At 45.2% G+C, this 14,385-nt stretch overlaps 2 protein-coding genes across 4 annotated transcripts in view; one reads left to right on the top strand and one right to left on the bottom strand.

The window, feature by feature from the left end:
- The window catches only part of cdh23 (cadherin-related 23), a 187,738-nt gene that overhangs the window by 45,680 nt on the left and 127,673 nt on the right, over positions 1-14,385 (bottom strand). For 2 of the 3 annotated variants that reach the window (XM_030070567.1, XM_030070565.1), the window contains 12 exons: positions 14,145-14,252; positions 11,898-12,087; positions 11,376-11,521; positions 10,646-10,865; positions 9,752-9,904; positions 9,522-9,635; positions 8,437-8,585; positions 3,154-3,214; positions 2,424-2,572; positions 1,756-1,891; positions 525-913; positions 21-122 (listed from right to left, as the gene is read on the bottom strand). In XM_030070567.1, coding sequence (XP_029926427.1) covers positions 21-122; positions 525-913; positions 1,756-1,891; positions 2,424-2,572; positions 3,154-3,214; positions 8,437-8,585; positions 9,522-9,635; positions 9,752-9,904; positions 10,646-10,865; positions 11,376-11,521; positions 11,898-12,087; positions 14,145-14,252 — 1,917 coding nt within the window. Of the gene's footprint in view, positions 1-20; positions 123-524; positions 914-1,755; positions 1,892-2,423; positions 2,573-3,149; positions 3,215-8,436; positions 8,586-9,521; positions 9,636-9,751; positions 9,905-10,645; positions 10,866-11,375; positions 11,522-11,897; positions 12,088-14,144; positions 14,253-14,385 lie in introns of all 3 variants that reach the window. The other variant, XM_030070566.1, reaches the window with a different exon arrangement.
- Positions 7,195-7,692, top strand: LOC115372564 (uncharacterized protein C10orf105-like). The gene has a single exon (XM_030070569.1). It carries the CDS (start codon positions 7,195-7,197, stop codon positions 7,690-7,692), a length of 498 nt encoding a protein of 165 aa, XP_029926429.1.

Genomic DNA, 14,385 nt, shown 5'->3' with positions numbered 1-14,385 from the left:
CTCAGAGTGATGTGTCGTACCACAGTGGAGTCCTTTTTGGGTCCTCCATCGTCAGCCACAATTGTCAGTGTGTACAGGTCTCCCTTCTCTCTGTCCAGCAGGCCTGTCACCGTGATACGACCCTGAGATCGAAGAGGGGGAATTAAAGTAAACAGCAAACATATTGACGTGTATCTACAACTGAATGCATAGATTTATAAAAGCTTCAAATATGACAAAACAGAGACAAAACAAGCAGAAAACGTGCATCAAAAGCATCAGCAGAAAAATCTCCATTTCTCCTCTATCAAAGGAATGTGACTTTGCAGCAAAAGTCACAAGCTCTTTGATCAACAAAAATAGTGCTGCCTTATCAGGAAATCACATCAAAGAGGTGCTACTGTATCACACAAAAGTAAATGGATCAAAGAGTCTATTTGCCAAAAGGCAGCCATAGTCAAATCAAAAGCACACACATGAGGTACATTCATGCACATTGGTCTTATATTATGAATATCTTCTCCTGATCTGACCCCCCAACTCACCGTGATGCTGTCTATCTTGAAGAGAGCAAGAGCTGCAGGCGAGGTGTCGGGGTCGAAGCGGTAAGTGAGCTGGTTCAGGTTGTCGGCGGACTGGGCCTGAACCTGCACCACCTCCGTTCCGGTGGCGATGTTCTCCCGCAGCGAAGCCTCGTAACCGGCAGAGAAGAAGGCGACGGCCTCGTCCAGCTCGTTGAGCAAGGTGACGTAGACGGTGCAGAAGCCTTGGTGGAAGGGTGGGGCCTGGTCGGTGGCTGAGACGTTCATCAGGTAGGTGGTCTTGGTCTCGTAGTCCAGGTAGTCCACAGTGGTCACCAGGCCCGTGCTCACGTCCACCTCAAATTTGCGGTCCGAGCCGGACACGAGGGCGTAAGCTACAGCTCCACCATCACCTGGAGCGAGAGAGAAAGGGGGGATTGTAGGAAAATGCATGGGAGTCAGGGGAAAGTGTCATGATTGCTGCAGAGAGGACTTTAAATCGGGGCTGAATAACAGTGTTTTCACAACTGCTGCTTTCATGGACCTTCACCAATCACCTTAGTATTTTAGATTCAACTTGAAAACCTTGAATAGGCCAAGATGTGGAATGATCACAACTTGTACGTGTGTTAGTTTGGATCCAGTTATAATGTATGTTCCTGTATATATTATGTATATCATAAATTCTCCATTAACGTTTCTCCATTATCCTTTTGTTTTCAACATTGTTATGCAGAAGGTCTACTTGAAACATCTAAGCCACTCAAGAAAAGGGAAGTCCCATCAGCCGACGCCATCATGTTCTGTTTATTACATTGTCAAGCCAGCTCTGGTGTTTTGGAGAAAGTATGTCACAGGAACAGATGTGTCATTACCGTGTCTAAGCAATACTTGACACAACGGGAAGTGAATAGAGGAAGTTCACGCTGAGGAGCAGAAGTGCGGCATTTAATGTCACACTTATCTAAATGCCACAAAATGAAACGAGCCACGTCAAGACGGCAGCCTTCACAACTAGCGCCGGTTGAGAGAGCTGATACTCCATTAGGAGTGACATGTGCTAGTGTCAGGGTTGGTGGCCTACACACAATGACAGATGTGGTAATGCCAGCAGAGCAGAAGAGGGGTGTTAAAAGCCACAGTTTGCTAAATGCCCCGATCTGTTGTGTGGTATTAAGATATAACCTGACACCAGAGGACTGACGATATTGAGAACTGATGTGATTTGAAGCTCAGCCTCTGAGGCGGCACACACCGGTGTCAGGGTCGGTGGCGCGCACCACAATCACAGATGTGCCAATGCCAGCAGTTTCTCTGAGGCCCAGTCGGTTGTACTGCTGCTGGGTGAACACCGGCACCTCATCGTTGGCATCCTCCACGTACACAATCACCTGCAGGGGGAGGCATATTCAAAGCTGGACATTACTGCATGTGTTGAACTGAAGGAATACTGCAAATTTAAGTGATAAAAACATAGGCAAAGCATAGACAACATAATTATCCAAGTGTTCCCAGTAGATCATTCATTCCAAAACTAACATCTGCGACCAAACGTCCTGATGTGACAAAAAAATCCCAAATGATCTTGATTTTCTCCATTTTTGGCCGAAAGCACAGAAGCTTGTGTTCTCAAATGGCGAGAAAATGAATGATTTTATAGCTTTTTTTTTTTCCCAGTGACCCCAAACTAATGACCCCAGCCTACACCGGTCAGTGAAAGTAATGAATCTGATCGATACTGTATTGGTGTTGGCACTGAAAAAGTATATGAATCCCTAAAAATATAAAGATAAAAGTAAGTGGATAATGCATAAATACATGGTTACACACTTGAAATAGTTGCAAAAGGATAATGAAGCTTTTTTTTTGCAGTGATGGTAGGGGCTCCACGCCCCTCCACCTGCCCTCCCTGTGTGGCCTCACCCGTACGGAGCTCCTCATCCTGCCGTGGTCGCTGTTGTAGGCCTCCACTTCCAACACGTGGGAGCTGCTGGTTTCTCTGTCCAGAGCCTTGAGGCCTCGTGTCACCAGCCCTGTGTGCTTATCGATGCTGAACAGATTGTTGCTGTTCCCTGCATGCGTTCACACGGCACATCCACACACATACAGGGAGTGACAGAGAAGGAGTGAGAGAAAGCCTGAAAGACTGAGATTTATACTGAGCTGCTAAAGCCACAAGACTGCGCTTCCCTGTTCTGCAAGAATATGCATTTTAGGTAATAATTTCATGAAGCACTGGGCTTTAAATTATATTCCTGAAAACATCTGCCAGTGGGTTGAGATCATTTCATTTGGAATCAATGAAAATGAACTTGTCATTTGCACCACTGTCTCTGATATTAGTGATAAAATCCACAGTATTCTGCTTCATCGCTTGTTTCTAAATCATTCCTACAACACGTGAAACAGCATTGCAAACAAAGGGAATTATCTCACTTAGGAGAAAAACATAATTTAAGTGTGGATATGAGACTAAATAACATTTTTGCAGTGTGTGATAGGAATCAAACAAACAATGCTACCATCAGATGACAAGTTATGCAATGAGGTGTAGCATGCAAGTCTCCTTTTTCTGTGCATTTGTTTGTTGATGCGCATGGGGAACATGTGTGAAACCTATCAGGGAGGAAGGAGGAAGTGCAGTAGCACCTACCCGAGAGGATCCTGTACAGAACCCTGCCGTTCTCCCCCTGGTCTGCATCTGTAGCCTGCACCTGTGCAAACACGCAGAAACCAAAACTCTGCTCTTACACACACACACACACGACAGCACAGTGACACTCACACACCCAAAAGCAATAACAATACATGCGCACAGGCCATCCGGCTGCTTGAAGGGTACAACAATGCCATCAGTCTCTCTTTATGCCTATTAGCACAACAAAGTCATGACGCCTTTCCAATTTGCAGCCTGACAGTTGGAGACAGCCAGACATGCAAGAGCCAACACGGCTTTCATCATCACAGAGTCCCAAAACACAAAATAGTTGCTTGGATTTGGTTCACCAGTGATCAAAGATTACATTGTTTGGATATGAATCCAAATGGGTGTTAGGGCTGAATGACACAGTGGAAAAAAATCATATTGCAATTATTTTGACATATTGCAATTGCGATATGATTAACAATATTGGTGTGAATGCTGTTTTTTGCATCATAATTTTCATTTTCACACACAAAAAAACAAACAAACGAATAAACAAAATTAAAATGATGATGACATGATTTTTGCTGTGGCCTGTCCAAAGCAAACATGATTTTTAGGCCAGGGCAGGTTAGTAACAATAACAGGCCAGGCTTTCTGCTCTGTAGAGAGGAAAACGAAGGAAGTAAAGTGGAAGGTCTTTAATTAATGTGGAAAAGTAGAATTAATGTGGAAAATGGGAGAAAGTCCAACCCAGTCAATGGCCTCTCATTGGTCTCTCGAGTTGTCCATCTGAATTTGATCGTAAAAGCACGACTTGCTGATCGTCCCAGTGATTTGATATGAAGACTCTTCTGCAGACTGAATGAATATTGCCTCTGAGAGCCCCATATTTCAATGGCCACTCTTTTTTCACACTTTACAGAGGAGAATATATTCTGCAGGACAGAGACAAGATTCTCTCGATCCAGTAAAAACAGAAGAGCTTCATCAAGGCTACTGTAGCACCACAATATTTAATTTCTAATGACATTTTGTCACAAATTTGATCTTTATCAAAACACTGCACTGATGCGATTTCGATTACATTTTGATTCATTGTTCGGCTCTAGCCTGCGAGTGTGTTTTTCCCACATAGTCACAACAGGTGAACTAAAAAGCTGTGATGATGGCAACGTGATAGACAACATATTGGATGCATATTTTTTATTGATGCAAAGATGTATACAAACAGATGGACAAACTGGTATATTTCCTCATTCACCACACAGCCACTGGTGCACAGTAACGTGCTGCCACAACAACCCCATCATGGCTTGGCAGTGACTCCATAATGGCAGACTCTCTCTGCTCTCTCTGCCCCCGCCTCTCTCTGTGACAGGCAGATAGCCAGAAGCAGCCAAAAACACAAGCCGAGCACAGGCGGCATGGCTCCGCAGCGTACACAGATAAATAGTGGAGCATGCTGGGCTGCTGGTGAATGGGCCGTGTCATAAGACTGACGTCTGAATCCAGAGAGGCACAGAGATGCTGGCACCGGATGAGGCTGAAATTCAAGTCACACCCCGCTCCTCTGTGGATATGTCAGACCTGTGGATGTGCTTACAAAGCACATATTCAATCACACACGGACATCCAGGCACACACTCAAGACACTCGAGCACCATGTGCATGCTTCCAGGTATGCACAAACACACACACACACACAGACCCCCCTCACACACACACACACACACACACACACACACACACACACTCTCTCTCTCTCTCTCTCCAGCCCTGTGTTTCCTCCTTTGCTCTCTCTCTCTCCCTCTGTGAAGAGGGGCCCAACTCCAGTCTCATTAGCTTTATAAAGAGATGTGGAGAGGAGAGGAGAAAGAGGCGGAGAGGGGAGGGGGAGACTGGAGAAAAAAGAGGCTGGGGGGTCAAATCGGTGAGAGATGAATAGGGTATTACACAGTGGACTGCACCACTTAGGCCATAAAAGGGGTGTAAAAAGTGTAAGGCTACATCGCTGAACCAGATGTTGTGAGTGTAAGCGTGTGGAGCGCCAGCTTCTGCCGATTATTTGCTCAGCCTCTGCGCGGCTTACAAAACACGCCGTTGTCTCAGGATCTCTGAGATTTAAAAACAACATTGAGATGTTCCACTCACAATGCTTTTACCCCCTTGCCTTGCTTGCCCCCTCTTTCTCCCTGACGCTTTCCTCTCACACTCTGGGAAAGCAACAGCGTGAGGGGGGAAAAAAGAGTGTGTGGAGCCAAGAAACAAGTCAGACCCTCAGTTACTGGAACTAAACAAGGTGCTGCTTTAAAGAGTCTCTAAAGTGTGGGTGTGAGTATACACAGTATTTTTTTTTCAAGGGTTTCAGTCCACGTTATGACATGTTTAATTTGGGGAAGAAGGTTAAATGTAAACATGATTTATTCAATCTTGCATTCTTTAAATTGTCACTATTTGGGAATTAAAGTCCTAAAATATCTAGCGATAGTGCCTCATAGTTAGATAGAATTTTTTTTTTTTTTTACGTCCAAAATGGTTTTGTAAAGAAGGTATTCTTTTTTTTCAACAGTACACAGTTATTTTGCAATGAAACTCTTCAGATCCACTTTTTGATGTGCGTGTTTCCTAACATGTGCTTGACTAACAACACATTGGGCAAGAGAGTGTGTGCAGGATGCAATGTGTGTGGTGCGTGTGTGTGTGTGTGTGTGAGAGATGATGTATGAATGTTTAGTTAAGTATGATTAGGACTTATCAGGAGTGGCAGAATGTGGATGTGGATACTGGCCAATAGAGGCTGCACGCCTGACGTCTGTGAGTTATCACTGTATCCACCCGTTCGATCCCTGCTTACATAAAGTCTGGATGATGAAATATAGAATAGATAGGAGGAGAGGCGCCGTAAATCAGAGAGGCAAGGAAGAGACAATAAAAGGCAATAAAAATCTAATAAGCATAAAACGTATGCTGCTGAGAAATTATTTAAGAGCTAGTAAGCGCCGAGTTGGTCAAACTTTAAAAACATGAGTGGTGGTTTACAGAAAGTGCACTTGTGAAGTAGTTCAGAAATGCGTCGGACTGTTTAAAAAATAGCTGAGCTGTCATATCTGGAGCAGCGACAAAGTGGGGCGACGGAGAGGGACGGCACCTTACAGCTAAACCGTAAAAACTACAGAACAGCAGAGCTAATCGAAGATATACACCGTATACATGCAGTATGTGTGGGTGAGAGGAAGTTTGGATTTGAATGGCTCATGTGTGTGTGTGTGTGTGTGCGGGGTGGCGCTGACTAATGAACTGACTCTCTAACGAGCCATCCTGCTCCACTGGCCTTTTCACAGCTTTCCTGGCATTTGGTCTTAAAAATAATTTCACGTCCCAATGTGTTTCCCTTAAACCGATAAGCCATGCTTTGTCTCCGCTGAATTAGGGACGATGACATTTACAAATGTTACTATGCTGAAGAGGGAGGGAACGGAGAATGAGAGGGGGGGATAATTGGAGATCGGGGTAGAAGAGGTGGGCGCCTTGCATTTTACGAGGGGCATTTTAATAAACCCAATTTGTATTACATTGAAGAAAGCCTGTCAAGCATTGACTGTTTTGTAGTCATTGATTTAATAGCTACATAATTGCTGCAAATGCCAACCACTCGCCGCATCTGCATGTGCGAGCAAGCTTTCCTGTGTGTTTGTGTGTGGTTGTGCGTGTGTGTGTGCGTGTGCATGTGTGTGTGTGTGTTGGTGGGTGAGCGTGCATTGCAAGCCCTTGAGTGTATGATCCCAATAAACTGAAAATAAGCCCCCAAATAAGCCAAACTCAGCTTGGTTAGGCTTGGCTGGTGAGGCAAAACACAGCATATCAAGAGAGCTGCTGTGGCACTCTGATAGAGGCTGACCACACACACACACACACACACACACACACACACACACAGCCGCACAGAGGCAGGCAAACAGACTCACACACGAACACACAGACACTCTTCTTTGAAACTTCCTAACCTTCTTTTATGTGTTTTTTTTTCCGATCCAGCAAGAAGACGACATGAACTCCAGTGATCCAGGGTCCAATGCCACCTTTTCCTCCCACACAGCACCCTTCACCCTCTCCAGCCTCACTGCCAGCCCCTCTCCTTCGATCCCGCTGCCTCCATCCCAAACTTCAGACACCCACGACCCAGAATTCACCATCATGGTGGTACTGGGCCTGTCGCTGCTGCTGGCGGGGCTCGCGGCCTTCCTGGCGGTCTGCCGGCCCTCTGGACAGGAGGGGGACTCTGGGAGGGGCTGTGGCCCTGGAGACAGCTTGGCCCACGGGGGCTCTCAGTCCAGCGAGCCCCAGCTGAAGGTGTGGAAGAGGCTGGGCTCCTACCGGCGTTCGTACAACATCTCCTTCAGACGGCCCGCCCCCCGCAGGCCGCACGAGCGTGAGCACACACACACATCGCAGTCTCCGGCCAGACAGACGCTGCAGCCTGAGGCGGCCAACGTGGAGGCACAGCTCACCGTGCCGTGTCTATTTGACTACGTTACTGAGATCTGAACTGGGGACAGGCCGAGTTGACTGACTGCTCCTGGAGACCAGTGTTATTGGACCTGTATATCTTATGGCTGGCCCTGAAAACATCACTAATACCACACCTGGGTGAAATAATATTTGCATATAATTTCTGTCCTTTACCATGTTTGAATGCCAGATGGGTGACGTTTGCCACATGGAGGAAAGCCAGAATAATCAGGCTTAACAAAGTGCATGAAAGTGACTATATATTAAGTTTTTCAGTATAGCTTCACGTCTGGGAATTGCACGGTAAAATTAAAGTATTTGACTTGTGGCCACTGAGCAGCTCCAGTGGTACAGCTAGGGGCTAAGTGCCTTGCTCAAGGGCGTGTCAACAGTGGTGCTGAGAGATTAGTCCGTAGTCCTTCAGTCCTACAGCAATCCACCAGAGTCCTGATGCAGTAAACCCCACCCATTTGGTTATTCATCAAGGTTAAAACAAACGCTACAAATTATTTGCCGATATCATTCCTCTCAGGTCTGAATAACACCTGATAAAAGCAGCTGACACGGTCATCGTACTCTGACCGCATGCTGGTGGTGGGTTATCAGCACTGACAAGACAGGCACATGCAATCTGAGCCCCCCGCTAAAAGGAAAACCACTGTTTGTAAATGACTGATTCCCTTTGTGTCTTTGTTGCGTTTGGAAAAATAAAGTGTTTTTCAAGTTGTATTTCCAATAGTGCAATATGTTTTCAGGTTTTTGCAGCGTCTGCATTTCTACCTGCAGGATGCTGGTCCCTCGGGGCACAGTCTCCAGTATGCTGGTCTCATAGCTGTTCTGCAGGAAGATGGGCCGGTTATCGTTGACGTCCTGCACCTCCACAAACACGGTGGCGGTGCCTGTCCTCCGGCTGCCTGCTGGACCGTTGTCTGGAAGAGATTTGTTTTTGTATTTAGTTTGTTTGCATAGGCAACAGAAACAAACACATTCATAAATACATCAGTTGCAGTGATCCTAGTTTATGCTTATTTCAGGGTTAATTCTAGGGCGAATCAAATGGATAGGCGTTCGATTTTCATAGAGAGAGGCTGCCACTCACATCTAAAACTGCAGTACTTTCATTTTCAGATTACTTGAGAGCAGTGTGATGACCAAAATCTAAGTTAAGGCCATAATTATAAAATGTAGAGAATGTATACCTAGATTTTGCAATCAGAGAAGATTTTAAAATATAGCAATTTACACTAAAATGGAATATATATGGGAAAGGAAAACCCACAGCGGTCCGGTGTTGAATATAGCACATTTTCTGAGCCAACAGTCTTCAGAAAATAAAGCAGAAACCAAAAATAGTTTGCTGTAAGTATGCAAGACTGGAACATTGTTGGCGCTTAAAAAGTTGGGTCATTTTCAGTTGCTTGTGAATTAGCGCAATATGGGTAATTCTATTCTCTTGTGTCGTTTTACATTATCTCTGCCTCTCCCCCGTCTCTTGTGTCCACAGCCCTCTCAGCAGATAAGTCACCCTGACTCAATGGTTTCCAAAACAGGAAAACCTCAGAGTTTTTGTTCTTTCTTTTCAAACAGGAACAAAGGCAGTTGAGCAATAGTCTGAAATCGCTGCAGACGTGCAGGCATTGCTGTTTTCTTTTCTTTTCTTTTCTTTTTTTTTTTTATTGTCGCCGTCTTACAAAAGTAGAGAGGAGCAGCTTTGAAGATGAAAAACAAAACAAAAAAAAAAAAGAAGGAAAACGAGAAAACGAGCCCTATTACAACAAATTCAACCCAGGGATCATGCGAGTAAGGATGATAAAAGATGCTAGAAGCTTTTCATCATTATCGAACGTTATGAGGACATGACACACCTATAGCTTCTACGACCAGAGTGTACGCTGCCTGAGCTTCTCTGTCCAGACCAACCACGGTCCGAACCACCCCGTCTCTGAAGCCCACGCTGAATTTGCCGTCCTGATTACCACCTGAAGGACAAAAAAACACAAAGACAACACCAAATTCAATTAAAAGTCTATTTGCAACACACACATGGACACAGAAACAACCACAAATAGAATCAGCTCCTGCTTTGGCCTCTGACCTGTGATGAAGTAGCTGAGCTCGGCGTTGAGGCCGGCGTCATTGTCGGAGCAGTTGAGGCGCACCACGACGTGATCCCTGGGAACGCTCTCCTGCAGGGAGACGTTGTACACCCGAGGGAAGAAGGTGGGCGTCTCGTCGTTCATGTCCAGGACTGACCCAGATGTGCACACGAACACAAACACACACACACACAAATACACACACAGGTAGAGACAGACTGACATGAGGACAAATAAGGTAGTAGGGTGCCGTCGTGAGTAAAGAGAAACAGTCCATCAGTAAGAGGGTTAAGGTTCAAGCCCCTGGTGTTGGTGAGCATGCACACTGCTGAAGTGTCCTTGAGCAAGACACGGATTCCTAGGGGTGCACGTCATTAATTGATGGTGATCTTTGACCTCCATGTGGAGGACACCAAGAAGAAAAATCAATGTCCCTGTTAGAATCAGTTAAGTATCTTATCATGATTAGAATAAATCAGAGCTGTATAGAGGAGTTTAAGACTAACTTTAAGCTTATAGTTAATCTATGTATGACATTCAGTTTTTGTCAGTTTGAGGACAGGATGATGTTTTCCATTCATTTGATCCATGTGAGAAAAGACAAGACAGAGACGTTTATTCAATATTCATTCACTCCTTTTCCATCATGTGCACAGCTGTCAGACCATTGATCTCCTTTGAGGGTTTCCACATCCCACCACCAGGTGGCAGCATCTTACTCAGCAAATTCTCACTGTGGCTCAGTGAAGTATTTCTCTACATCAAACTATCAGAAATCAGACCAAGGCTCGCCAGTTTCACATCTAGGCTGTCTAACTTCAGAGGGAGGCAAAGGCAATTCAGTCCCATTTTGAACATCTCATCACCACCAGCCAGCAGGCGCAGAGTCTCACCTGTGATAGTGAGGGTTGACGTCGAGGTGCGAGGGTACTTCCCTGCATCGTACGCGATGATCCTTAAATGGTACTGTCTGATCTGCTCATGGTCCAGGATCGCCGTGGAGGTCAGCACCCCTGTGGTGGTGTTGAGGGAGAAGTCCAGGCGAGGCATGCCCACCTGTAGGGCCATGGTAACCAGGCCGTTCTTATCCTCATCTGGGTCTTCCACCTGGACCTAAAGCAAGCATGGAGAAAGAGGAGAGGATACAGACGAGTAAAGGAGAGAGCGAGGAAACATGTGGGAGGTTATTAGGAACAATGGCAGAGAATAAGGGAGGAGAAAAAGGCGACAAAAAAAAATCAATGTGGTTTCAATCATCAAATCAGGGAGCAAAGATGAAGCAAAAACCACCAGACATTTGGAAACCATATCTAACAAAATAAATTCCTGAAAGCATTCAAGACCAATTTTCCCCTAAAGTTAGTGGGCGACCTACATCTAATAATTTATCAGACTATAATAACATCCTGTCAGTCATTAGTCATTGCTCCACTGCAAAGAAATGTAGCCATTATTAGCCTGTCTGCAAGTTTAGATGACAAATGATCTTAGATTCAGGGACTTTCCAGTGCCTTAGTGTTTGGTATATTGGCAGCCTAAAGCACACAAAGGAAGTTTTAAGACATTTGTATCTTTGTATTACAAGCTGTACATGCCTGACGACGGTCCTTGTCTCGCATTTACCTTGAAGACAGAGGATCCGCTCGGCAGCCCCTCTGGCACTTCAGCCACAAAAGGCAGATTAAGAAAAGCCGGGTCATTATCATTGAGATCCAGCAGGTTGACGAAGACTGTGGTGCTTACTGAGGCGCGCAGTGGAGGTGTACCACCTAAAGAGGGCGCCAGAGGGACACATTCAGATATAACACAGACACACACACACACACACACATACATCACATCTCACGGTCAAGAGAGTTTATTAACCACAATAAAAAGTTTCATGGTCAACATAAAACTTGAGGAATAAGGCTTGCCGAAGCGGGCTAATCACTCAGAATGGAAAGCGCCCTGCTAAGAATGATATAAAGCGATTTTGGCTTACTTACAGATGGTTTGGGTGTATGACGCTTTTGTCAAATACTCGATCAAGCAGGACATTAGACACGTTTGACAGATAAAAATGCAAACTGACACTGACATGGACACTCCACTCCACACACACACACACACGCACACACACACACACACACACAAGCTGCTCACGGTCGACAGCTGAGATGACGATGGTCCTCATGAGCAGTGTGTCCTTGGGGTTGGAGCTCTCCCTGTCCAGGGTGGCACCACTGGTGCGGATCTTCCCTGTGCTGCTGTTAATGGTGTAGAAGGGATTTTCTGGGCTGATACTGTACACCACCGTGCCGTTGTCCCCGTCATCAGGGTCGACTGCCAGCACCTGGACGGGGAGATGACACGAGAAATCTTGCTCAATGTTTTTATCAACCTGGACTCTTTTATCACCCCCCCCCTCAAGAGGTGAGTTCCCGATTGACAGGCGGACCATATAAATAAGAACTGTTAAGTGAGACAGCGTGGTTAAATGCAGGTGTAATAAAAAAGAAGGTAAGTCCCTCCCTTTTGTGCTAAGTGCCTTGCTCTGTCGTAATCCCTTTCTCTCCCCACTCACTTCCTTTGTAGTAAGTAGCGAGAAGGGGAAATGGGACCGAGAAGAGAGAGAAGTGGGACGTAATAGAACGAAGCACATCCCCACCTCACACCCAAAAGCTTCACCACACCGCCCCCTCCTCCGTTCCGACTTCCCTCACATATCAGTCAGAAGAAAAGAAAAATGATAATGTCTCTTTTCAGACGCAAAGTGGTGATGGGTGATTAATGTGTGAGGCCGGGAGCCTGGCTAAAACACTGGCTGGTTTTTAAAGAGCTGATCAATTATTCAGCGCGCTGACGAAAAACGCTGGAAACTGGTTAATTGGTCATTAGAGGAACAAAGGTTTTGCAGGTGTTTAATTATTAAGGGGACATGGTAGACAGGCATCTCAGAGGCCCATTGATTAGCAACTGCACAGACAAAGGTGGGAGATATAAGATGTGGAGAAGTGTATTCATGGCTAGCCAGGGCCAGTTGGGCTAATCAATCCTTTTCTGCAGGAGAGAATATTAAACGATGGTGAGCAAACACATTAGCCTTGTCTATTGAGCGGTTACCCTGGTCTGAGAGGAGAGTGGCAGAAAAGAGAATATTGTTTTTGAATGAGATAATAGAGGCGGCTCTCTTTGTGTGTGGCAGTAGGTGTGTGGGTGCTGAATGTAAATGGCTAACTGAGGCTGCAGTGGGAAACAGCGCTCTGGGATTTGTGGAGGGGGCTGATCCTTGCTCTGGGCACAGCAACCAAATTCATCGGCTCACTGGACACCTCCAGGAGGACTCAGCAGGTGGGCTCTTGTCACCATGGAAACACTAGCCGGGCTGGGGCTACATGGGGCCAATAATAGGACTGTAAGCCTGGGTGGTCGGATTTATTGAAAAATGGTCAGAGGGGCACGAGCGTCTGCCCACGGTGCACAAAGAGAGTCACGTACAGTATGCATTGCATCACTGGATGCACCTTGAATGAACTCAGCTGAGGAACAGCGACAAGAAAACACCAAAAGGAGGGAAAATGCAACCACACAGTAGCAGCACAAACGCTTGTTTGCTTGATTTCTCTTTCCTCGCCATCTCTCTATTCCACACTCTCGTTCTGCAAGATGGGTTCTCGCTTCCTCCTCAGCCTAGCAGCTGAGTAATTTTCTATGCGTATGACTGCAGGCTACATTTTAATTAGCAATCGGACTCCCTTAATTACACTCACTGACGCCTCTTTAATTAATGGACAATCAGGGCTTAATTAACAACAACACATTGCCAAAGACACCAGCAGGACAATGAGAGAGTTTGGGATAATATTAGTGTTTACTTTTTGATGACCTACACACTGATGGCAAAGTGTCGACTGATCTGCTTGTTGAAAATTATATGTGTAAATGCTTTGGCATGTATTGATTTCATGTATACTTCTGATGATGTGTGCTGTCCTGCAGTACATATTCATTACAGACAGAAGGATAATCAGGTGTACTCTCTAGTTGCTCTGAAAGTCCTATCTATTTAAAACATTCCTTTGTTTGAGGTTCACAAAGAAAAATCAAATCTCAGAGTAAAATCATGAATAAAAAACTTCAGCAGTGAAAAACACCTCCAGAGGACACTGGTGTTTGTTTCTACTTCACATTTATGTAAGAAAGTTGAGGCCAACATTTCACCGAATTGTTGAAGCAAACCACAAACATGTCTTATTCCAAGTAGGATGAAGCAAACGCTTAGGGTTGTTGGCAATTGCTATGCAACCCAGGTTTGAAAAAAAAAAAAAAAAAAAAATACCAGTGGGTATTTTTGTCAGTGTTTCACACCATCTAGCCACAGGGCAATTAACCATTTAAAGTGAAACTCACAGAGATAACATCAGTGTCTATGGGGCTCATCTCAACCACATTGGTATGGTACGGCTCATCTCTCCACATGGGGGCGTTGTCATTAATATCCAGGATGGTAATGTTCACCTAAAGAGGGAAGAATGTGATATTGTAATAATAATAAAAAAAATCTTTCATAAGACTAGTTTATGACAATAATTATACAAAAGACCTGTGGTCACCATCGTTTACCTGCTAAAATTTCATTATTACCAGATAT

This window comes from Myripristis murdjan, chromosome 15 (genome assembly GCF_902150065.1).
Source record: "Myripristis murdjan chromosome 15, fMyrMur1.1, whole genome shotgun sequence".
Lineage (NCBI taxonomy): Eukaryota > Metazoa > Chordata > Actinopteri > Holocentriformes > Holocentridae > Myripristis > Myripristis murdjan.
The sequence above is the reverse complement of the archived record's forward strand: the minus strand, read 5'-3'. Positions and strand labels throughout refer to the sequence as shown.